General features: G+C 44.0%; 3 protein-coding genes across 3 annotated transcripts; 1 reads left to right on the top strand and 2 right to left on the bottom strand.

The window, feature by feature from the left end:
- Nucleotides 1–2,496: 2,496 nt before the first annotated feature.
- Nucleotides 2,497–3,441, top strand: LOC102444702 (olfactory receptor 52P1-like). The gene has a single exon (XM_006110237.3). It carries the CDS (start codon nucleotides 2,503–2,505, stop codon nucleotides 3,439–3,441), a length of 939 nt encoding a protein of 312 aa, XP_006110299.2. The 5' UTR covers nucleotides 2,497–2,502.
- Nucleotides 3,442–10,356: 6,915 nt separating this feature from the next.
- On the bottom strand, nucleotides 10,357–11,710 carry LOC112545202 (olfactory receptor 52D1-like). Its single transcript, XM_025182853.3, has one exon. The coding sequence runs from the start codon at nucleotides 11,708–11,710 to the stop codon at nucleotides 10,772–10,774; it is 939 nt and encodes a 312-aa protein (XP_025038638.3). The 3' UTR covers nucleotides 10,357–10,771.
- A 7,841-nt stretch (nucleotides 11,711–19,551) lies between these two features.
- On the bottom strand, nucleotides 19,552–25,481 carry LOC112545214 (olfactory receptor 52P1-like). The gene is made up of 2 exons (XM_025182886.3): nucleotides 24,939–25,481; nucleotides 19,552–21,581 (listed from the first exon to the last, which is right to left on the bottom strand). Exon 2 carries the CDS (start codon nucleotides 21,535–21,537, stop codon nucleotides 20,599–20,601), a length of 939 nt encoding a protein of 312 aa, XP_025038671.2. The 5' UTR covers nucleotides 21,538–21,581; nucleotides 24,939–25,481; the 3' UTR covers nucleotides 19,552–20,598.
- Nucleotides 25,482–25,720: the final 239 nt, after the last annotated feature.

The raw sequence follows: 25,720 nt of genomic DNA, 5'->3' as shown, positions 1-25,720 counted from the left end.
CACCCAGATAACCCACCCGTCCAGATGGCTCTGAATCAGTAACATGTACACGTTGTTATTTATGATCCCCCTACTTTTGTGTCATCTGCAAGCCTCAGTCATGGGAAGGGTAACCAGCTGAGTTATTGGCACATCTCTCTGCTTACTCGTATCAGTTCACACCTGTAACTCACGTGTCAGAGAAAGCTGGGTGTCTGCAAGAAAGTGTCTACCCAAAACAAATATGGAAAGTAGAAAATGTGAGGCCCTGTAGCCCTAAATACCAAGACCCTTTTGGCTTTCATGCCCATTCTGGTGAGCACCCTGTTATAGGCATGCACGACCATATCTGTTTCCATGGGGGAAACTTGGCTCCTTTTCAATATAGGAATTTCATTATGCATCAGACTCATGAGTCCAGCTCATTCAGTATCCTCTCTTTGACAGTGGCAGCCCTAGGCCCTGTAGAAGAAGTAAGAAACCCAGCAGTAAGTGAATGTGTGGGGTGGTTATTTGGCAGTCCAGAGGGTGTCACTCTAATGACTGCAATATAATACAATATAATGGGGACTAATTTACATACAACAATAATTTGGCTACAACCACTCAAGAGAGAGATCATGGAGTCATTGTGGATAGTTCTCTGAAAATACCCATTCAGTGGCCAGCAGCAGGCAAAAAAAAAAGCAAATAGAATATTAGGAATCATTTAAAAAGGGATCGAGAATAAGACAGGGAATATCCTATTGACTCTATATAAAACCATGGTACACCCACATCTTGCTGCATAGAGATGTGGTCACCTCATCCCAAAAAAGATATACTGGCATTGGAAAAGGTTTAGAAAATGGCAACAAAAATGATTAGGGATTTGAAATGGGTCCCATATGAAGAAAGATTAAAAGGACTTGGACTTTTCAGCTTAGAAAAGAGGAGACTAAGGGGGGGATATGATAGAGTCTATAAAATCATGGCGAGTGTGAAAAAAGTGAATAAGGAAAAGTTATTTACATATTGCCACAATATAAGAACTAGGGGTCACCAAATGAAATTAATAGGCAGTAGGTTTAAAACAAATAAAAGGAAGTTCTTCTTCACTCAGTGCACAGTCAACCTCTAGAACTCCTTGCCAGAAGATGTGGTGAAGGTTAGGACTTTAACAGGGTTCAAAAAAGAGCTAGATAAATTCATGGAGGTTAGGTCCATCAATGGCTATTATCCAGGATTAGTAGGAATGGTGTCCCTAGCATCCATTTCTCTGGAGGTGTGTGACAGGGGAGGGATCACATGAGCATTACCTGTTGTATCCCCTTCCTCTGGGATATCTGGTATTGGCCGCTGTCAGCAGACAGGCTACTGGGCTGGATGGATCAGTGGTCTGACCCAGTATGGCTGTTCTTACATTCTTATGTTCTTATGACTAAAAGAGAGACAGTGGCTGATGCCCTGAAACAAAAGGTTTCCAAAATATTTATTCTGCTGTAGTTATTGAAGCTATATAGAATCACTATCTATGGATATGTCCAAACCTTTATATATCTATTTATTGTGTTTAAAAAAAAATGTAAGCCAGCTCCAATATTTAAATAGAGAGATGAGGAAACATATTTCAATAAAATAAATAAATAAACATGTCTTGATGTCCTCAACTACATCTTGTAACAAAGACTTCCCCAGTCTAATTGAGTCTAATTCTTGGGTGAAGAAAGCCTTTTTATTTCTGTTTCAAATTTGCTCCCTTTCAGCTAAAGAAATTCTCTCTTGATCGTGTGTTATGAGACAGGGAGAACAATCTACACTCTCCCTCAGTCAGTATTTGGTAGACCTTTTTATGTCCCTTCTAATTGAATTCCTTCGTAAGGTAACAATCCCATTTTTTTCAACTTCTCTCTTCTTATGAGAGTTTCCCGGGACCTTTGATCAGTCTCATTATCTTTGTTTGTACCCTTCTAATTTTGCAATTCTCTGCATGAGAAAGATCCCAGGTACTACACGGAAGAGTCCAGAGGTGGGTGAAACATGTTACTGACAGATCTCATGGCTTTGTAGTTTCTGTTTGCTTTCCTATCCCACTCTGGATGCAAATATTTTGCTGAGTTTCTGTCCAGGCTCGTACTGTGAGCAGGGTTTCACAGTGCTGTGTGGCATGATACCCCGTCTCTCTTCTGAATTTGTACATTTACATTTGAATCTTGTTATGTGTTGGAGGTCAAGCTTTTTCCCTCCGGCTGGCATACAGATAGTAGTTTCTGACAATGAAATTCATCTGACATCATGTGGCTGATTCATCTGGCTTGATAAACGCTTTCCGAGGACTTTTCTGGACTTCACTGTTGACCTCAAGAATCTGGTGCCATCTGTAAATGTTGCCACCTCCCTGCTTAATCCCTGTTCTAGATTGGTGATAACTCTAAAATATTCCTAGGGATATTTTAGAAGGTGCGTAATGCCCCTCACTGTGTTCTTCTCCCTTCACAGGCTCTTTCTTCAAAGTCTGAACTTTACTGACACATCGAGTGCCTCATGACAGCTCTTAATCTTACTCCTTCTGGCCCGTCAACATTCATCCTCGTGGGAATCCCTGGCCTGGAAGCTGCTCACGCCTGGATTTCCATCCCTTTAGCTACATGCTACATGATTGGCCTGTTGGGAAATTTCACTCTTCTGTTTGTGGTAGGAAAAGGGCAGACCCTGCACAAGCCGATGTACGTGCTAATTTGCATGTTGGCGTTCACTGACATCGCCACATCTACCTCCGTTATGCCAAAGGCCTTATGTATATTTTGGTTCAATTTGAAAGAAATTACTCTGGGGGGCTGCCTCACCCAAACCTTCTTCCTTCATGCAGTTTCTGTGATGCAGTCAGCTGTTCTCATGACTATGGCCTTCGATCGCTACGTCGCCATATGTAACCCTCTGAGATACACCACCATTCTCACCAACGCCCGCATTGCTAAGCTAGGGCTGGTGGGTTTGACAAGAGCTGTTCTCTTCATGCTGCCCCTACCCCTGCTCCTGAGCAGGCTGCCGTTCTGTGCCAACCGCCTTATCCCCCACACGTACTGCGAGCACATGGCAGTGGCGAAGATCTCCTGCGGGGACACCACAGTGAACAGGGTGTATGGCTTGGCAATAGCAATTGTAATCTTAGGATTTGACCTCATGCTCGTTGCCTTGTCGTATGGTCTGATCGCCAGGGCCATCCTCAGAATCTCCTCCAAGGAAGCCCACCAGAAAGCCCTCAACACCTGCACCGCCCACATCTGTGTGATGCTCTTATCTTGTAGTTTGTTCCTCTTCTCCACCATCACGCATCGCTTCGGTCAGGGCATCTCTCCCCACATTCACATCATCTTGGCCATCCTCCACTTCCTCGTCCCTCCCATGCTCAATCCTATCATCTATGGGGTTAAAACCAAAGAGCTTCGTGGTGAAGTGGGCAAATACATCTGCCGAATGTGATTGCTGTGGGCCACTGCCTTTAACCCTGCATGCCAAGATGAAGAAAGGACATCTTGTGCAGAAAGGATGCTCTGTTCCAGTTTGGCTGAGCTCAACATTGTGGAATTTCGTTGTCGGAGAAGTTGCTCCCACCAAGTGACGGATCACTTCATCATAAAGCACCGTGATCTGTTTCTGAGTTCCCTGTCCCCCACCATCATTTGATCTCTTCCAGGGTCACCCTTCAGACTTCACCCACCGCATATCGTTTCACTTAGTCTTTACGGAACTTCCACACCAAAAGCAGATACTGCAACTTCGTGGCATAAAGTGGCTTTGCATTAGGTCCTGAGCAAACATGGTTCTTGACCAGGTCACCAAACTAAAGCCATGCTTTCTGAAAGACAAGGACAAAGAAAGAAACTGAATGGCTGAAAGTCTTCATCACATGTTCAGTGATGTAGAGACTAAAATTCATCTGGGTGTTTCACTGCGAATGCTTCAGGAAACCTGTAAGATAAACCCAATGTTTCCTTTGAAATGTGCTAATATAAGAAAGCAGCTGTTGGAATTGAGGAAATTCTGATAGCGCTTATAGGTAAGACTTGCGAAAAGGTGTGTTTTTGAGAACTGGATTGTGTTACCCTCAATTTGAAGGCTATGTATCTCAGAATGTGATCAAGCCAATGACAAGTGTATGATGTACACTCAGTCAATATGCCTTAATGAGATGAAACACCATATATTTAAAGGTTAATTGGAGTGAAGGCTTTTAAATTCAGGGTTAAAATCTAGCTAGCAGTTTCTGCTCATCAGAATGGGAGGAGGGGACAGACACATATATGAGTGAGAATGAAAGGATAAGCAGATGAAAATCATGTGCCTATTTGCCTAGTATAGAAGAGATTTATTAAAGTATAAGAGAAATGACCTACACACTTTGAAGACATTGTCAAAGTTTAGCTAATGCGGTGTACTTTGGAGCAGTCCTAGGAAGCCATCTTGAGGGAAGCTTTTCCTGACACCCTCTCTCCTGTTAGGAAGTGCAGCCAATGGCTTCTCAGTGGCTGTCAATGTTACCAAGTAGTTCCAAACAAGAATAGGTCACGCACTGGTCAGATACTGTTACCACATTTTGCCTTCATTGGGCCACTCCGGATAGACACTAGCCTCCTTTGGTGCAGCATCAGTCTGCCTATGTTACCAAGGAGTTCCAAACAAGAATAGATCTGCATGTGTTTTCAAATCTCCATCTTTGATACCCGATCTCAGAACAACTCAATAACTGGGGATGTCTGTTAGACATTTTCAGTACCCTAGGCTTATGCCTACATTGCAGCACTATGTTGGGATACCGCCAGTCTCCTGAAATAGCTATCCCATATCTTAACAGAAAGCCCGTAATTTCAAAATATAACAGGCTCGCTATTTTGATGTCACCGTAAACCTAATTCCATGAGGAGTAAGGGATGTTTTGGAATAGTGGGTTATTTCAAAATTTGGTGCTGGGTAAACAGTGCCAAATTATGAATAAGCTATTTAGAAATTGGCTCAAAATAAGCTATGTAATTTGCATAGCTCAAATAGGGGATCCTCAAGGAATCAATTCTGAAGCACTTGGAAAAGAGGAAAGTGATCAGGAATAGTCAACATGGATTCACGAAGGTCAAGTCATGCCTGACCAACCTGATTAGCTTCTAGGATAGAGTAACTGGCTCTGTGGACACGGGGAAGTTAGTGGAAGAGATATACCTTGACTTTAGCAAAGCTTTTGATATGGTCTCCCACAATATTATTGCCAGCAAGTTAAGGAAGTATGGATTGGATAAATAAACTGTAAGATGGATAGAAAGCTGGCTAGACTGTAAGGATCCACAGGTAGTGAACAATGGTTCGATGTCTGGTTGGTAGTCTGTTTCATGTGGAGTGCCCCAAGGATCGGTTCTAGGACCAATTTTGTTCAGCATATTTATTAATGACCTGGATGAGGGGATGGATTGCATCCTCAGCAAGTTTGTGGATGATATTAAGCTAGGAGAAGAGGTAGATACATTGGAGGGTAGGGATAGGGTTCAGAGTGACCTAGACAAATTGGAGGACTGGGCCAAAAGAAAACTGATGAGGTTCAACAAGGACAAGTGCAGAGTCCTGCACTTGGGACAGAAGAATCCCAAGCATAGTTACAGGCTGTAATTGTTACATTGTTACAGCCAATTATCTACTGGGTAAGTAGAAGTTCAGCAGAAAAGGAGCTGGAGATTACAATGGATGAGAAGCTGGATATGAGTCAACAGTGTGCCCTTTTATACAAGAAGGCTAATGGCATATTAGGGTGTATTAGGAGGAGGATTGCCAGCCGATCAGGGGACTGGAACACCTGATCAACGAGGAGAGGATGAAGGATCTGGGCTTATTTAGTCTGTATAAGCGAAGAGTGAGGGGGGATTTGATAGCAGCCTTCAACTTCCTGAAGGGAGGTCCCAAAGAGGATGGAGAGAGGCTGTTCTCAGTAGTGACGGATGGCAGAGCAAGGAGCAATGGTCTCAAGTTGCAGTGGGGGAGGTCTAGGTGGATATTAGGAAAAGCTATTTCACTGGGAGGGCAGTGAGGCACTGGGATGGGTTCCCTAGGGAGGGGGTGGAATCACCATCCCTAGAGGTTTTCAAGTCCTGACTTGACAAAGCCCTGGGTATGATGATTTAGTTGGGTCTTGCCTTGGGCAGGGGATAACCTTCTGTAACCTTCTGAGGTCTCTCCCAGCCCTAGGATGCTATGAAATGTTCCGGGCTGGGTGGGGGTATGCATCAGATGGTAAAGGAACCACACTGAAGCAGATTTTCTCTGACACTATCCCTCATCTGGACACCACCCAGGTTTTCTCTGACACCATCCCCCATCTCTATCCTCCCCTGAACAACTAATATACAGCCTGGTGACTCTATCAGTAACTGCCAACAAAGAAAAGAAGCCTCAGGAAAGTACTGAGAGACCAGATTTCCAAGGGGCTGCAATTCTGTGTCAATTTGATGAAGAGTTATTCATGCTGGCTCCTTTTAGTCGGCATGTCCTCTCTCCCTCTCACCAAGCCTGTCCCTCTCTCCTTCCCTGAAAAGGCTGAGCTGTTGCTGGGTTTCCCTTCCTCCGAGAAAGTCAGGTCAGGCCAATCTCCCCCTTTTCCCTAGTGCATGCAGACATTGAGCTTAACGTAGTCTGAGGAGATATTTGACTGGTGTGTCTAGCATCTGGCTTTGTTGCCCTGGCATGCTGGCATCCAGGTGCCATTCCTCCAGGGCCCTGGGGGACGAGGGGCAGGTGGAGGACTAGGGGGGCTGGCCTGCAACAGAAGGTGCCAGGCAGCCTCCAGGAATTGCTGCCAGGCTTGCAGCAAGACGTTTAACATGAGCACCAGAGTGCATGGGGCAGCTCTGGCTCCATGGTGCCGAGTGCTGCGGTGTTCCAAAGGAGAGCAACCAAAGCAGGCAGAGAGGAAAACGTTTTGTTGTCCATCAGCGAGGTGGGCAAGCAAGTGGGAAAGCTGAGACCCGGCTGTCCAGGAGGGTCTCTTTAAGCACGAGCTTCAGAAAGTAACTACTGCCCTGCTGGAACCGATTTCAGCTGCCCTTAAACGCAATCCAGCATCCAATCAGTATGGACATGCTATTTCGAAGTAGCAAAACACTATTTTGAATTATATATAATATAATAACATTCAACATTCCTGTGGTGGGAAGAACACCTCAGCAGTCTAGCACCCTGGCATTTAATTTCAAAAAGGGGAATTACACAAAAAAGAGGAGGTGAGTTAAACAGAAATTAAAAGGCACAGTGACTAGAGCCAAATCCCTGAAAGCTGCATGGAAAATTTTTAAAGACACCATAATAGAGACCAAACTTAAATGTATACCCCAAATTAAAAAAAACATAGCAAGAGACCTAAAAAAGAGTCACTGTGGCTTTACTACCATGTAAAAGAAGCAGTGAGGGAAAAAAGGTATCTTTTAAGAAATGGAAGTCCAATCCTAGTGAGATAAATAGAAAGGAACATAAACACTATCAAATCAAGCGTAAAAATGTAATAAGAAAAGCAAAAAAAGATTTTGAGGAACAGCTAGCCAAAAACTCAAAAAGAAATAACAAAATGTTTTTTAAGTACATTAGAAGCAGGAAGCCTGCTAAAAAACCTGTGGGTCCCCTAGGTGATCGAGCTATAAAAGGAGCAATCAAGGGTGATAAAGTCATTGTGGAGAAACTAAATGATTTCTTTGCTTCAGTCTTCATGGCTGAGGATGTTGGGGAGATTCCCAAATCTGCACCGTCCTTTATGGGTGATGAATTGGAGGAACTGTCCCGGATTGAAGTGTCATTAGAGGAAGTTTTGGAACAAATAGAAAAACTTAATGTTAACAAATCTCCGGGACCGGATGGCATTCATCCAAGGGTTCTAAAAGAATTCAAATGGGAAATTGCTGAGCTATTACTGTGGTTTGTAACCTATCCCTTAAATCGGCTTCTGTACCTAATGACTGGAAGGTAGCCAATGTGACACCAATATTTAAAAAGGGCTCTAGAGGCGATCCTGGCAATTACAGATCGGTAAGTCTAACTTCAGTACCTGGCAAATTGGTCGAAACAATAGTAAAGAATAAAATTGTGAAGCATGTAGAACAACATAATTTGTTGGACAAAAGTCAACATGGTTTCTGTAAAGGGAAATCCTGTCTTACTAATCTAAAGAGTTCTTTGAAGGGGTTAACAAACATGCGGACAAGGGGGATCCAGTAAATATAGTATACTTAGATTTTCAGAAAGCCTTTGACAAGGGCCCTCACCAAAGGCTCGTGTGTAAATTACATGGCCATGGGATAAGAGGGAAGGTCCTTTCTTGGATTGTATCAATATGGGGATAGCTGAAATCCCCCACTATTTTTGAGTTTTTTAATTTGATAGCCTCTCTGACCTCCCCTAGCATTTCATAGTCACTATTACTGTCCTGATCAGGTAGTCGATAATATATCCCTACTGCTATATTCTTATTATTGGAACATGGAATTACTATCCACAGAGATTCTATGGAACATTTTGGCCCAGTTAAGATTTTTACTTCATTTCCTTCTACATTTTCTTTCATATATAGTGCCATTCCTCCACCAGCATGACCTGTTCTGTCCTTCCAATATATTTTGTACCCTGGTATGATAGTGTCCCATTGATTTCCCTCATTCTAACATGTTTCCATGATGCCTATTATACCAATATCCTCCTTTAAAACGAGGCACTCTAGTTCGCCCATTCTACTATTTAGACTTCTAGCATTTGTGTATAAGCACTTTAATTATTTGTCACTATTTATCTGTCTGCCATTTCCTAATGTGTTAGACTTTATTTCATTTGATTGTGTCTCATTTGACCCGACCCATACTTACATCTTCTCTTCCTGACTAGAACACAGAGCATCTCTATTAATAGAACCTCCCCTAATAGATGTCTCTGTCCAATCCATGAACTCCTCCATACCTGCCGGCTTTCCCCAAGTGCTTAGTTTAAAAACTGCTCTACAACTTTTTTAATGTTAAGTGCCATCAGTCTGGTTCCATTTTGGTTTAGGTGGAGCCCATCCTTCTTGTACAGGTTCTGTATCCCAAAAGTTTCCCCAGTTCCTAATAAATCTAACCCCCTCCTCTCTCCACCATTGTCTCATCCACGCATTGAGACTCTGAAGCTCTGCCTGACTACCTGGTCCTGCGTGTGGTACTGGGAGCATTTTAGAGGATGCTACCATAGAGGTCCTGGATTTCAATCTCTTTCGTAGCAGCCTAAATTTGGCTTCCAGAACCTCTCTCCTACCCTTCCCTACGTCATTGTTACCTATATGTACCATGACCACCGGCTCCTTCCCAACACTACACATAAGTCTATCTAGATGTCTTGAGAGATCTGCAACCTTTGCACCAGGCAGACAAGTCACCATACAGTTCTCCCGGTCATCACAAACCCAGCTATCTACAGTTCTAATGATCGAATCCTCCATTACTAACACCTGCTTTTTCCTAACGACTGGAGTTCCCTCCCCCAGAGATGTATCCTCAGTGCGAGAGGATACCATAACATCCTTTGGAAGGAGGGTCCCAACTATGCGATCATTTCCATCTGCTCCAGGTGAATGTTCTCTTTTCTTGAGCCTTTCAACCTCCTTAATGGCAGAGGGGCTGTCTGAGTGGAAGTAGGACAGTTCTACATTGCCCTGGAAAGTCTCACCTCTCTTAGCTCCTCCAATTAAGCCACCCTGGCCTCCAAAGCCCATACGTGGTCTCTCAGGGCCAGCGGCCCCTTGCACTGAATACACACATATGCCACCTGCTCACAGGGCAGGTAATCATTCATGCTACATTAAGTGCAATACAAAGGATAGCCCCCACTCTGCTTCTGGACTTCTGCCCGCATTCTCCCCTACAGCAACCTCGATAATTGATAGGGCTTTTATTTAAATCAGGAAATTTTGTTTTTAGTTTAATTTAAAGGTTTTCAAGCATGGCAAGTGTACCTCACCCCCTTCCCACGCCCCTTCAGAACTCCCTGTTAGCTACTCCTAGTTGCAAAGCTCCCTGGTCGCTTACTCATGGGCTTTATAAATCCCTGGACTTCCTGATAGCCCCGCCCCCTGGCTAAGGCTTGACCAATGAATAGAGGGTTCTAGATTTCAAAAAATAATTAAGAAGCTCACAGCTTCCAACTGCCAGTCATAGCACATGGTCCTTCAAACAAACAGCTCAGCCATTGAATCTCCACACAGACAAAAAAAACCAGACAGATAGACAATAATAGTTCAGTGCAGCACAAATCTCACCAGTAAGCTTGGGCACAATGTGGTCAGTTCCTAGAGTAGCTTTCCTGCATTAGCACCTGCCTGGAGGATAGGGCATAGAAATGGCAGGTTATTTTTAGTCCTTGGATCACTGCATGTATCATATGCATAGCAGGAAGTTTAATGTTAATTTGTCAAACTGATCAAGATTCCTGTTCACCCAGGATATAAAGGAAAGCCACCTTCCATCAGAATACATTGTCATTGCAGAATCTTCCTTTGGTGGGTAAGGAACAGAAGGGGTAATCGATAAACGATGTGCTGGGCTGATGGGTGATGCTGAAAGACATCACGTGATAGTTAGAGAGGATCTCAGCAACAGAGACAGAAGTGCCTGGTCATGGAGTGAGATCGGGTGTGAAGAAAGTCTGAGATGATGAACTTCCACAATGCTGAATTCAGGCAAACTGGGACTGGGCACCCTGGATTGAGAATGATTGTCGGTTCCCTTTTTTGTCACACAAATGTCAAGTCAATGGCCCACAACAATCACCTTCTGCACGTGTATTTGCACATTTTGTCACGAATCTCCTTGGTTTTGACCCCATAAATGATGGGGTTGAGCATGGGAGGAATGAGGAGGTAGAGACTGGCCAAGATGATGTGAGTGTGAGAAGCGATTGCCTTACCCAACTGGTTTGATACGCTGGTGAAGAGGCCAGGCAGATAGGACATCAGCATCACACAAATGTGGGCAGTGCAGGTGCTGAGGGCTTTCTGGTGGGATTTCTTAGAGGTTTTTGTAAAAACTGCCCTGATGATCCGACCATAGGACAGTGCAATGAGCATCAGGTCTATGCCGCTGACCACAAATGCTACCGCCATGCTATAGGTTCTGTTCACACTGATGTCCCCACATGCCAACTTCGCGATGGCCATGTGTTCACAGTGTGTGTGAAGGATAAGTCGGCTGGAACAGAATGGCAGCCTGCTGAGGAGCAGGGGTAGTGGTAGCATCAAAAGACTAGATCTTATCAAGCCCACTAGCCCTAGTGTAGCTATCCGTGCGTTGCTGAGGATGGTGGTGTATCTCAGAGGGTTACAAATGGCAACATAACGATCATAGGCCATTGTCACCAGAATAGCTGATTGCATGAAAGCAACTGTGTGGAGAAAGAACATCTGGGTGAGGCAGCCACCCACAGTAATATCTTTCCAATTGAACCAAAACATGCACAGTGCCTTTGGCACAACGAGGGAAGGTGTGACAATGTCTGTGAGTGCCAGCATGCAGAGCATCATGTACATCGGCTTGTGCAGGGTCTGCTCTTTGCCTACCACAAACAGCAGCATGAGATTTCCTAACAGGGTGACAATGTAGGACATCAAGAAAGGGATGGAAATCCAGACATGGGCAGCTTCTAGACCAGCAATACCCATTAAGATGAATGTCGAAGAGTCAGAGGGGGTGAGGTTAAAAGCTCCCATGAAGTCTTCAATGCATGGACTGTGCTCAGAAATGCTGAAGGTGCCTATGAAGAGAGAGAGGTACAGTGAGAGGGTATTGTTCACTTTCTGCAACAATTAGTGGAGTTAATACAATAAATATTTCATCGTTGTTAACACTCTAGAAAGGGGATGAGCAGTGAGATGGTAATATTTTCAAATTACACAGATTATTTAGGTCACAATCAAGACCGGAGAAGTCCTCTGAGGAAGCCAATCAAACCAGGTAAATAGGCAGAGTAAGGAATTCAAGCTTTCCCCACCAATGGGCATACTGACTATAGCTATTGGCATCAAAGTTTATCTGCCCCCGAACACCTACCAATGTTCTAATTTAACTACATTAACTCTGGGCAGAGACCTTGGAATTGTGATACATGGCTCTGTGAAACCCTTCTCATGGTGTGAGCCCTGACAGAAGCTAACCAGAACACTGGAATCTAAGGCTATGTCTAGACTTCAGGCTTCTTTCGAAAGAGGCTCTTTCGAAAGATCGCGTCTAGACAGCAGACGGATCTTTCGATAGAGGAAATCCGCTTTTTCGAAAGAGAGCACCCAGCGAGTCTGGATGCTCTCTTTCGAAGACGGCCTCTTTACATTGAAGAACACCTTCCTTCGAAAGAGGAACTTTCGAAGGAAGGCGTTCTTCCTCGTGAAACGAGGTTTACCGCCATCGAAAGAAAAGCCGCGTTCTTTCGAAATAATTTCGAAAGAACGCGGCTTGAGTCTGGACGCAGGGGAAGTTTTTTCGGGAAAAGACTTCTTTTCCCGAAAAAAACCCTGAGTCTGGACACGGCCTAAGAGATGTGGGATGGGGAACAGTATAGAAAATTCAGTGCTACAGGATCAATCTGTCAATATCAGCAAGGAGTCCTGTGGACACAAATCACATATTAGGAATGGCAACATACAAAAACCTGTAGGGGAACACTTCAATCTCCCTGGACACACAATTGCAAATCTAAAGGTAGCCATCCTGCAGCAAAAAAACTTCAGAACCAGATTTCAAAGAGAAACTGCTGAGCTACAGTTCATCTTCAAGTTTGACATAATCAACTCTGGATTAAACAAAGACTGTGAATGGCTTGCTAACTACAAAAGCAGCTTCTCCTCTCTTGGAATTCACACCTCCAGATCAGCTACTAGAAGTGGGCCTCATCCTCCCTGTTTGGATCCACCTCGTCATCTCCAGTCTGATTCTGGCCTGCATATTTATACCTGCCTCTGGAAATTTACACTACATGCATCTGACGAACAGGGTCTTTGCCCACGAAAGCTTATGCTCCAACACTTCAGGTAGTCTATAAGGTGCCACAGGACTCCTCGCTGCTTTTGCAGATTCAGACTAACATGGCTACCCCTCTGAATCTGTCAATATGTCAACCACCTCTAGACTCCTCTCTGTATACTCTTGTCACACAGGATATTGCATACCTAGATCGTGTAAGGAAAATGAGAATGATCAAGGGCCTGGGGGAAGACCTCTACAGAGAGAGATTGAAAAGACTGTGATTGTTACCTTGCAGAGGAGATGAACAAGTGGGGAAATGGCAAAAGTCTATGAGATATCGACTGGTGGCTTTCTGATCAAGCAGGTGATCTCCCTGTCTCCTACCAAAAGACCGAGAAAGATCAACTGATATTTTGAAATGTGAAAATGACACAAGAAGGGTATTTTTTACTCAATATCTAACTGGACTGAGTAACTCATTGGCACAAAGAGGCCACAAATTAATCAAAGAATCAAAGAATTGGATGGGACCTCAAGAGATCATTGAGTTCAGTCCCCTGCGCCCACCGCAGAACCAAACGTCATTTAGATCATCCCAGATAGATGTAAGTCTAACCTGCACTTAAATATCTCCAGTGATGTCAATTCCACCTCCCTAGGCAACTTATTCCAGAGTTTAACCACCCTGACAGTTAGGAAGGGTTTGGCTTTTTTCCTAATGTCCAACATAAACCTCCCTGGCTGTAATTTAACCTGTTGCTTCTTGTCCTATCATCAGAGGCGAAGGAGAACATTTTTCTCCCTCCTCCATATAACACCCTTTTAGATACTTGAGAACAGCTATCATGTCCCTTCTCAGTCTTCTCTTTTAAGCAAGAATCAGGAAGGGTGTGGACATTTACACGGAGAGGGAGATCATCCAGTTGCAATAGTTAAAGTTAAATAAATATTTTAGAAAGCCAATATGTACGTGTGTTTCAGAGCAAAAGCTAAACTCTAGGTTTTAGGTATAAGGGTGACACCCTTCTGATGCTCAATTCATCCTCCCCACCCTGATACTGATGGGTTTTCTACACATTCTGCTGCACTTGAAGCTGTCATTGTCAGACAAAGGCCACTGGACTAGGTGGACCATTGGTCCAGTCCAAAATGCAATTCATATATTGGAAAGGAGCCATGTTTCCTCCCTGTAAACAGACAACATGCTGGGCTACAACTTCATGTTCGCAGAATGGGAATGTGGGGTCTAAGTGTCTTGGTATTCAGTGCTACTGGCCTGCGCCTCTGTTACTCATCTTGTTCTTTTGCTGAGGAACTTTCTTTCGGGGTGCGTCTATACTACACCATTTTCTGGAATAATAGCCACAGTCTGGAAAAAAAAATCTGCATCCACACAGCAATTGCGTTATTTCAAAAGAAAATCAAAATAACAGATGACTTTTTCTGACGCTGGTAAACCTCATTCTATGAGGAATAACGCCTGTTCTGAAAAAGCTTTTTTGGAAGACGGTGTGTTTGGATGCTCCACTGCTGTCGAAATAGCCCCTCACCAGGGCCATTCTAAAGTTATTCCTCCCCAGTGCCCCTGGGGCTCTAAATCAGATAACATAAGACCTTTCTTAACATAAGACCTAGGGGCAACCAAATGAAATGAACAGGCAGCAGGTTTAAAACAAACCAAAAGGAAGTGTTTCTTCAAGCAATGCTCTCCTGCCCAGAGGATGTTGTGAAGCCAAAGTTATAACAGAATTCGAAAAAGAACTAGATCCATTCCTGGAGGACAGGTCCATTAGTTAGTGTTAGCCAGGAGGGGCAGGGATGGCGTCTCTAGCCTCTGTTGGCCAGAAGCCGGGAATGAGCGACAGGGAATGGATCACTTGATGATAACTTGTTCTTCTCATTCCCTCTGGAACACCTGGCATTTGGTCACTGTCAGCAGACAGGATTCTGGGTTAGATGAAGCTTTCCCGCACCCAGGTTGGCCTTCTTATGTTCTTCTGCTTTGATTTTCCTCTCGGGGAGCCAGTTTCAACTTGGAGTGGCCCACTTCAGGCAGAATGTGAGAGCAGAATCTGGCCAGTGTGTGGCCCATGCTTATTGTAATACCTCTGGTCACACAATTTGCCACAGAGGAGGCTTTTTCTGCACTTTCTAAGGGTACGTCTAAACTACATGCCTCTGTTGGCAGAGGCATGTAGATTTGTTTGTTTGGAAAAGGTAAATGAAGCCACGATTTAAATGATCGCGGCTTCATTTACATTTACATGGCTGCCGCACTGAGCCGACAAACAGCTGATCAGCTGTTTGTCGGCTCGCGCGCTAGTCTGGACGTTCCCCCTGTCGACATCAAAGCCCTTTGTCGGCAGCCCCGGTAAACCTCATTCCACGAGGAATACCGGGGCTGCCGACAAAGGGCTTTGATGTCGACAGGGGGAACGTCCAGACTAGCACGAGAGCCGACAAACAGCTGATCAGCTGTTTGTGGGCTCAGCGTGGCAGCCATGTAAATGTAAATGAAGCCGCAATCATTTAAATCGCGGCTTCATTTACCTTTGCCTATGTGTCTAATCTACATGCCTCTGCCAACAGAGGCATGCAGTCTAGACACAGCCTAAGAGGTCTAAGAAGTTGGTTAATAGGTAAAACAAAGCGAAGCATAGGAAAGCACTCCATACCCTGAAAAATGGAAGCTCTGGGGACAGATAGAACAACACAGTAAGAGACTGATCACAAACAACTATTTCTCTACACTATTTATAATACTTGTTGTTCCAGTTTTACCAGATAAATTCCCTAGTGTTTCTAACAACACTCAACTGTTCAAGTTGTGATGCTAGTGAATTTTTGCCCAGATTATTCTGCACTTAAACCCTGGATCCTTTCCTGAGCCCTCAGGACTAACCATAATGCAGAAAGAGGCAACTCACCGAAATCCCACTCAACAGATTGTGGAAATCGCCTTCCTGTGACACAAAGGCAAAGCCCTCACAATCAGCATATGAATCTCAATATGCTTGACAATTGGCATGCTGCAGCACAAGCTTTATGATCCTCTGAGTCCCTGCAGATTGGCGGGCTCACCGGGACTCCACAAATTCCCTCAGGAAGAGGAGAAAATAGACTCTGTAGAAGTGCAATTTGGGAGCCTCCCTTGGGAGTGAAGAAATGATCCACTGACACCATCGGCTCAGGTGGCCAGGAAAAAAATTGCATCTTGTAGAATGTTCAGCTCAACATTTGAAGGTGGCTTGTTATTCTCTCTGTAATAGGCTGTCATGTGCCGCCACAGAATATGGAACCAAACCCCATTTTATTTCCTCACAGTAGCTGCTGTTGCACCCCAACCACACAGTTGTAATATCCAGCCAATTAGCCTCTGAAAAGTCACTGCCACCCTGTAGATGCCATACAGAATTGATGCAAACCAAAGGGCATGGAAAAGCCTTTCTTCTCCCGGGGTTGTAGCATCCAAGCTATTTTCCTCTCCCACTTTGTCCCACAATGCACCACTCAAAGAGCCTCTTCCCTCCACCACCAGCAGTCCCCCCAATCGTGGCAGCATTTACTAAACCCCAATTGCTTCCTTCCCTCCACTTCCCCCACCCACAGCTGTCTGAGCACTCACGCCCTTTACACCCCTCCCCCATAACCTCTTGTCCACTGCTTGCACAGTCTGTTCCTTCATTCTCCCTGCCTCTCCTGCCTTGAGGAAACCATGACTTGTTAGGGTGCGTTAGGAGGAGCATTGCCAGCAGATCTAGAGAAGTGATTATTCCCCTTTATTCAGCACTGGTGAGGCCACATCTGGAGCATTGCATCCAGTTCTGGGCCCCCCACTATAGAAAAGATGTGGATGTATTGGAGAAGGCCAGCAGAGAGCAACCAAAATGATGAGGGGGATGGAGCACATGACCGATGAGGAGAGGCTGAAGGATTTGGGCTTGTTTAGTCTGCAAAAGAGAAGAGTGAGGGGGGATTTGAGAGCAGCCTCCCACTACCTGAAGGAAGGTTCCAAAGAGGATGGAGAGAAGCTGTTCTCAGTGGTGGCGGATGGCAGAACAAGGAGCAATGGTCTCAAGTTGCAGTGGGGGAGATCTAGGTTGGATATTAGGAAAAACTATTTTACTAGGAGGGTGGTGAAGCACTGGAATGGGTTACCTAGGGAGGTGGTGGAATCTCCATCCCTTGAAGTTTTTAAGTCCTAGCTAGACCAAGCTCTGGCTGGGATGATTGAGTTGGGGTTGGTCCTGCTTTGAGCACGGGGTAGGACTCAATGACTCCTGAGGTCTCTTGCGATTCTGGGATTCTACCTAGCCACTAAAACCAGCTTTTGAATGTGCGCCTTGGCTTCCAGCCCCTCCACCCCCTGTTCTAGCCCCCTTAGCTGAATTGCTCCATCCTTATCATACACAGAAGCAGGAGACATCCAACCCCAGGGCCAAGTCTAGGAGCCAGGTATCAAAGAGCAGGGGAAGACAAATGCCATGGACCTTTCAGTGACATAAAGCCTCAAAAAGGACCATTCTCTGACCATTTCTCTAACTTGCTAAGGTCATTTTGACTTATGTCCCTATCCTCCAAAGAAGTTGCAGCCCCACCCAGCTTGGTATCATCTGCAAACTTAATAAGCGTACTCTCTATCCCAATATCTACATCATTGATGAAGATATTGAACAGTACGGGTTCCAAAACGGACCCTTGCGGAACTCCATTTGTTATCCCTTTCCAGCAGAATTTAGCACCGTTAACAACAACTCTCTGACTACGGCTATCCAGCCAATTATGCACCCACCTTATCGTGGCCCTATCTAAGTTATATTTGCCTAGTTTATCAATAAGAATATCATGCGAGACCGTATCAAATGCCTTACTAAAGTCTAGGTATATGACATCCACCGCTTCTCCCTTATCCACAAGGCTCGTTATCCTATCAAAGAAAGCTATCAGATTAGTTTGGCATGACTTGTTCTTCACAAACCCATGCTGGCTATTCCCTATCACTTTATTACCTTCCAAATGTTTGCATATGATTTCCTTAATTACCTGCTCCATTATCTTCCCTGGGACAGACGTTAAACTGACCGGTCTGTAGTTTCCTGGGTTGTTCTTATTCCCCTTTTTATAGATGGGCACAATATTTGCCCTTTTCCAGTCTTCTGGAATCTCCCCTGTCTTCCATGATTTTTCAAGGATCATAGCTAAAGGCTCAGATACCTCCTCTATCAGCTCCTTGAGTATCCTGGGATGCATTTCATCAGGACCTGGTGACTTGCTGACATCTAACTTTCCTAAGTGATTTTTAACTTGTTCTTTGTGTATCCTATCTTCTAAACTTACCCTCTCTCTGCTTGTATTCACTACGTTAGGCACACCTCCAGACTTCTCGGTGAAGACCGAAACAAAGAAGTCATTGAGCATCTCTGCCATTTCCAAGTTTCCTGTTACTGCTTCTCCCTCCTCACTGAGCAGTGGGCCTACCCTGTCCTTGGTCTTCCTCTTGCTTTTAATGTATTTATAAAAGGTCTTCTTGTTTCCCTTTATGCCTGTAGATAGTTTGATTTCATTTTGTGCCTTTGCCTTTCTAATCTTGCCCCTGCATTCCCGTGTTGCTTGCCTATATTCATCCTTTGTTAGCTGTCCTAGTTTCCATTTTTTATATGACTCCTTTTTTATTTTGAGATCATGCAAGATCTCCTTGTTAAGCCAAGCTGGTCTTTTGCCATATTTTCTATCTTTCCAACTGTTCTTGCACAAGAGGCCAGTGTAGACAGGCAGTGTTAATTTCTTGCGCAAGAAAGCCCGATGGCTAAAATGTCCATTGGAGCTTTCTTGTGCAAGAGAGTGTCTACACTGGCACAGATGCTTTTGCGCAAAAGCACATCTCTTGCACAAGGGCACATGCCAGTGTAGACGCTCTCTTGCGCAAATACTTTAATGCAAAAACTCTTGCGCTAAAAGATTTGCACAAAATCATGCCAGTGTAGACGTAGCCTAACAGTATTAATAATAGCCTCGAAGGAGCCGAAAATAAATGCAGTATAAGAGCAATACATTTATTATGCTACTTATTTCTAATTGTACTCACTGATGGTAGGCAAAATCCATATTTTTCATTGAATTAATTTGCTACTCTTACTCTAAGAAAATAATTTCAAAATCACTACATTCAAAACAACAATCCCAAATTAAGTATTTTGAAATAACAGGCTTGGTAGTGTAAATGCTCCACTGCTTACTTTGAAATTAGAGGGATTGTTTCAAAATAGCTCTTTAGTGTAGACCAGGGCTAAAAACATTTCATCCTCACTGTCTTCATTTGAAGGAAAATGCTTCTTCTGGTGAACATATGTATCTGCAGGATCAGAGCAGTCATTTCTTTCATTGGTGGAAACTTCACAACTGATGTTGTGTTCCTGCGAGTAAACCCTAATATGCAAACAGTGTTCTGAAACTTCCTTGTCCGTGTTGTTGTACAACTTTGTTTTCATTAAGTTAATCTTTCAATTGCAGCATTGCCAAAAGTTAGCTACAGAAATGAATGTGCAAAGAAGCTAACTTCACTAAAGACTTTTACTCCAGTTGTATCCCTGTATCGGAATCGTTGAATCCCAAAATACTCTATTTGGTTGTTCTGTGTAATTAAAAACTCCATGCCTGTACCAAGTGTCCATGATCTCCACAAAACCATGGCCAAAATATGAAATCAGCTGACCTAGGTCATGAAGGACTTAGAAATGTGATTCCATCACCTAAACATTTTGTGATGATCTCTGTTTCATGTGTTTCACAAAACCCAGGAAGACAACTTAGTGCCTATGCTTGATATCTTGGACAATGAGAATAGCTGGTGGGTATTTTGAAAGTTCTAGCTGAATGAGACCAAAATCAACAAGAAAATGCAGTTGGTTAGTCTGTCCCGTGGGGAGCTGAGAAGTCCCCTCATGGACAACTCTTTCACTCCATGCAGTGTCAAGAATCAATGAGAACATAACAATTGTGTGTGATCAAGGATTAAATCCATGTCAGCACACTCTTGTCTGACAATGTATTTTATTACATTTATCCATACAGAGAGGTGGGGCAATAGGTTTAGAATATCACAGTTATTAACTTGACATCTGGAAAGTATCAAGCAACCAACTGTACTCAATATCACTAGAACTAGTAACTTTGGTAGTCAATACACTTTTTCAACTCTTTATCTTTAGAAGTGTATATGCTTCTTTGAATCAATGCACATCTGATAAAAAGTGTAGCGTTGTAGTCCCTTTCTTTTTACTTTGGCTATCAGAAAGGTTAGCGTTAATTTGCCAAACTGATGAAGATTCCTGATCACCCAGGATATAAAGGAAAGCCACCTTACATTGAAGGATACTACAGAATCTTCCTTTGGTGTGTAAGTAACGGAAGGGGTTATGGACAAACGATGTGCTGGGCTGATGGGTGATGCCTAAAGAGATCAAGTGATGGTCAGAGAGAGGGATCTCAGCAACAGAGAGAGCAGTGCTTGGTAATGGAGCGAGATCATCTGTGAAGAAATTCTGAGATGGTGATCATCCACAATGCTGAACTAAGCCAAATTGGTACAGAGCAGCCTGGATTAAGGCTCCCTTTCTGTCTGACAGATGGCTCACAGTAATCACCTTCTGCAGGTGTATTTGCCCAGTTTGTCACGAATCTCCTTGGTTTTGACCCCATAAATGATGGGGTTGAGCATGGGAGGAACGAGGAGGTAGAGGTTGGACAATATGATGTGAATGTGAGGAGCGATTGTCTTACCAAACTGGTTTGACATACTGGTGAAGAGGCCGGGCATATAGGATGTCATCATCACACAGACGTGGGAGGTGCAGGTGCTGAGGGCTTTCTGGTGGGCTTCCGTAGAGGACATTCTGAAAACGGCTCTGATGATCCTACCATAGGACAGTGCAATGAGTATCAGGTCTATCCCACTGACCGCAAATGCTGCCACCATGCTATAGGTTCTGTTCACGCTGATGTCCCCACATGCCAACTTGGCAATGGCCATGTGCTCACAGTGTGTGTGGGGGATAATTCGGCTGGAACAGAATGGCAGCCTGCTGAGGAGCAGGGGCAGTGGTAGCATCAAAAGACCAGATCTTATCAAACCCACTAGCCCTAGTGTTGCTATTCGTGAATTGCTGAGGATGGTGGCATATCTCAGAGGGTCACATATGGCAATGTAGCGATCGAAGGCCATTGCCACAAGGATGGCTGACTGCAGGAAAGAAAGCGTGTGAAGAAAGAACATCTGGGTGAGACAGCCACTTATAGTAATGTCTTTCCAATTGAACCAAAATATGCACAGTGCCTTTGGTATGACAAGGGAAGGTGTAACAATGTCCGTGAGTGCCAGCATGCAGAGCATCATATACATTGGCTTGTGCAGGGTCTGCTCTTTGCCTACCACAAACAGCAGAATGAGATTTCCCAACAGGGTGACAATGTAGGACATCAAGAAAGGGATGGAAATCCAGACATGGACGGCTTCCAGACCAGCTATACCCATTAAGATGAATGTTGAAGAATCAGAGGGAGTGAGGTTAAAAGCTCCCATGAAGTCTTCAATGCATGGACTGTGCTCAGAAATGCTGAAGGTGCCTATGAAGAGAAAGAGCTACAGTGAGGGCATTGTACACTTTCTGCAACAATTAGTGGAGTTAATACAATAAATATTTCATTGTTGTTAACACTCTAAAAAGGGGATGAGCAGTGAGATGGTAATATTTTCAAATGACACCAGATTATTTAGGTCACAATCAAGACCAGAGAAGTCCTCCGAGGAAGCCAAGCAAGGCAGGTGAATAGGCAGCATAAGGAATTCAAGCTTTCCCAACCAATAGGCATACTTGCTATAGTTCTTGGAATCAGAGTTCATCTACCGACATACACCTACCCATGGCTCTAATTTAATTACATGAACTCCGGGCAGAGACCTGGGCTTCGTGATACATTGCTCTGTGAAACCTTTCCCACAGTGCAAGCCCTGACAGAACCTAAGCAGAACATTGGGATCCAAGAGGTATGAGAAAGCTCTATGGGTACGTCTAGACTACATGCCTCTGGCGACAGAAGCATGTAGATTAGACTACCCGGCATAGGAAAATGAAGCGGCGATTTAAATACCTTATGATTCTATGAATAGGAAAAGCTCCAGAAAAGGGCAATAAATATGATCATTATTCAATGGCTTTTATATTAGGAGATATTCATAAAACTGGACTTTTCAGCCTGAGATGACAAAGACGGGATTATGATTGATGTCTATAAAACCATGACTGGTATAGAGAAAATAAAGAAGGAACAGCTACTGACTTCTTATAACATAAGAACTAGGAATCATCCAATGAAATTAATAGGCAGCAGGTTGAAACAAGCAAAAGGAAGCATTTCTTCCCATAATGTTCACCCTGCCAAGTCTGTAACGGGGTCAAAGAAGATCTAGATACATTTCTGGAAGATAGGTCCATTAATGAGTATAAGCCAAGTTGTAGGGAGATGGTGTCCTTAACCTCTGTTTGTCAGAAGATGGGAATGGGCAACAGGGGATGGATCATTTGACAATTCCCTGTTCTGTGTGTTCGCTTTGGCACACCTGGCGTTGGTCACTCTGTGAAGACAGGATACTGGTGTAGATGAAGCTTTGGTCTGACCCAGTCTGGCCATCCTTCTGTTCTGATTTTCCTCACAGGGAAGCCACTAACACACAACAGCCAGGACGTAAGTGGAGATTCTGGCCAACGAGTGACCTATTCTTGCTGTGAACTCTTTGGTAATTCAGTACCTACTGCAGAAGCTTTGGCTGCACTTTCTAAGAGGCCAATGAACTTGGTTGGTTAATTGATAAAATTAATCAAGCAAGAGGAAAAAATCCACATACTGAAAAAAAAAGGAAGCTCCTGAAACAGATAGGATGACAAAGAATGAGAGTAGTGATAGAAATGTAGCCGTGTTAGTCTGGGGTAGTTGAAGCAAAATGCAGGACAATGTAGCACTTTAAAGACTAACAAGATGGTTTATTAGATGATGAGCTTTCGTGGGCCAGACCCACTTCCTCAGATCAAATAGTGGAAGAAAGTAGTCACAACCATATATACCAAAGGATACAATTAAAAAAATGAACAAATATGAAAAGGACAAATCACATTGCAGAACACGAGGGGGGTGCAGGGGGGGGGGAAGGAAGGAAGGTAAGTGTCTGTGAATTGATGATATTAGAGGTAGGGAGAGTGGGATGTTTGTGAGTTAATGGTATTAGAGGTGATAATTGGGGAAACTATCTTGGTAATGGGTGGGATAGACAGAATGAGACTGATCACAAATATTTGTCTGCACTATTTACAATACCGATATAAGTCCAGTTTTACCATAAGAACATAAGAATGGTCATACTGGGTCAGACCAAAGGCCCATCCAGCCCAGTATCTTGTCTGCCAACAGTGGCCAATGCATGAATCGAACCAGTAATGATCAAGCGATCTCTCTCCTGCCATTCATCTCCACCCTCTGACAAACAGAGGCTAGGGACACCATTCCTTACTCGCACTGGCTAATAGCCATTTATGGACTTAACCTCCATGAATTTATCTAGTTCTCTTTTAAACCCTGTTATAGTCCTAGCCTTCACTACCTCCTCAAGCAAGGAGTTCCACAGATTGACTTTGCGCTGTGTGAAAAAGAGCTGCAATTTAGGAGCCTTTCTCGGGAGTTAAGAAACGATCCACCTACACCATTAGCTCAGGTTGCCAGAAAAATTGCAAAGTGGAGTACTTCGCCTTTGTCCTTATTGAACTTCATCCTATTTACTGCATGCCTTTTCTTAGTTTGGTGAGATCTTTTTCACGTTCTTCAGGGTGTGACTAAACTACATGGCTCCATCAATGGAGCCGTGTAGATTAGGCTGATCGGCAAAGGGAAATGAAGCCACGATTTAAATAATTGCGGCTTCATTTAAATTTAAATGGCTGCCATGCTGAGCCGACAAACAGCTAATCAGCTGTCTGTCGGCTCAGCACGCTAGTCTGGACGCTTCTGCGCCGACATGAAAGCCCTTTATCGACCTTCCTGTTATGCCTCGTAGGATGAGATCGAATCTCCCATTACTAACAACTGCCTTTTCCTACTAACTGGAGTTCCCTCCCCTGGAGACGTAACCTCAGTGTGAGAGGATACCGCAACATGTGGAAGGAGGATCCCGACTATGGGAAGGTTTCCTTCTGCTCCCGTTTACTTTTCTCCTTCCCTGAGCCTTTCATCCTCCTTAACAGCACAGGGGCTGTCTGACCAGAGGTGGGACAATTCTACAGTGTCCTGGAAAGCCTCATCTATGTACCTCTCTGCCTTCCTCAGCTCCTCCAGTTCAGCCACTCTAGCCTCCAAAGCCCATAAACGGTCTCTGAGAGCAAGGAGCTCCTTGCACCAAATGCACATGTATGCCACCTGCCCACAGGGCAGGTAATCATACATGCTACGCTGAGTGCAATAAACAGGATAGCCCCCACTCTGCTGCTGGGCTTCTGCCTGCTTTCTCTCCTACTGCTACCTAGATACTTGATAGGGTTTCTATTTAATCAAAACTTCTGATTTAAAATCTTTAAACTAAACTATAAAGAATGGCAAGTGTACCTTGGCCCCTTCCCATTCCCCTTCCCAACTCCCTCTCAAAAGTCCCTGTTTGCTGCTCCTCTTCGTAAAGCTCCCTGGTCACTGACTCACTGCTTTATAAAGCCCTGCCTGCCTGATAGCCCCGCCCCCTGACTAAGCCAATTAACAGAGACTTCTAGATTTCAAACCTTTAGTAGCTCAGCGCTTCCAACTGCCGGCCACAGCACATGCTCCTTCAAACAAACAAACAAAAAACCAAACAAACAAACAAAACAAACAAATAGACAAACACAAGCTCAGCACACAGCACGTAACCCCCAAACACACAAACACACACTACAGACAGCCACTTACCTCCAGGGTCCTGTATTTGCTCCTCCTTTATCAGATAAATTCCCTGGTGTCTCTAACAACACTCAACAGTTCAAGTTGTGATGCTGGTGAATTCCTGCCTAAATTATTCTTGACTTAAACTCAGGAAACTTTCCTGAGCCCTCAGAACTAACCATCTTGTTAGTCTTTAAAGTGCTACATAGTCCTGTATTTTGTTCCATATTGCAGACATAGTCAACTCACTGAAATCCCATTTTACAGCTCATGGAAATCTCCTTCCTATGACAGAAAGGCAGAGGCCTGAGAATCAGTGTATGAATTTCAATGTGCCTGACAATTAACATGCCTGCAGCACAAGCTTTATGATCCCCTGAAGTGTCCCTGCAGACTCTCCTGTTCGCCAGAACTCCACAAATTCCCTCAGGTAGAGGAGAAAATAGACTCCAGAGAACTGCAATTTAGGAGCCTCCCTCGGGAGTGAAGAAACGATCCACCAACACCATTAGCTCAGGTTGCCAGGAAAAATTGCAAAGTGGAGTACTTTGCATTTGTACACATTGAACTTGGATACCCCCTGAAGCTACTGATTAACCAGTTAACTCACAAGTGAACAAATTTAAAGACAATCCTGTTACAAGAAAATACAACAAAAAAGCCAACGCCAGAGAATAACAAAACAGAAATGGCTCTTTCCCCATTACCACATTTTAAGAGCTAAAGAATCATGCTTAGCTGAGAAAGTAACTAGAACAGTTTGGCTAAAAATCAAAACAGTATTCAAAGCAGACCATTAACACAGAAGA

Source organism: Pelodiscus sinensis, chromosome 1, assembly GCF_052426305.1.
Source record: "Pelodiscus sinensis isolate ZL-2025 chromosome 1, ASM5242630v1, whole genome shotgun sequence".
NCBI lineage: Eukaryota > Metazoa > Chordata > Testudines > Trionychidae > Pelodiscus > Pelodiscus sinensis.
Note: the sequence above shows the minus strand (reverse complement) of the source record. Positions and strands in the feature narration are given on the sequence as shown.

Coding starts and splice junctions, on each gene's coding strand:
- LOC102444702 (XM_006110237.3), top strand. CDS start 2,503: ATGACAGCTCTTAATCTTACTCCTTCTGGCCCGTCAACATTCATCCTC.
- LOC112545202 (XM_025182853.3), bottom strand. CDS start 11,710: ATGGGAGCTTTTAACCTCACCCCCTCTGACTCTTCGACATTCATCTTA.
- LOC112545214 (XM_025182886.3), bottom strand. CDS start 21,537: ATGGGAGCTTTTAACCTCACTCCCTCTGATTCTTCAACATTCATCTTA.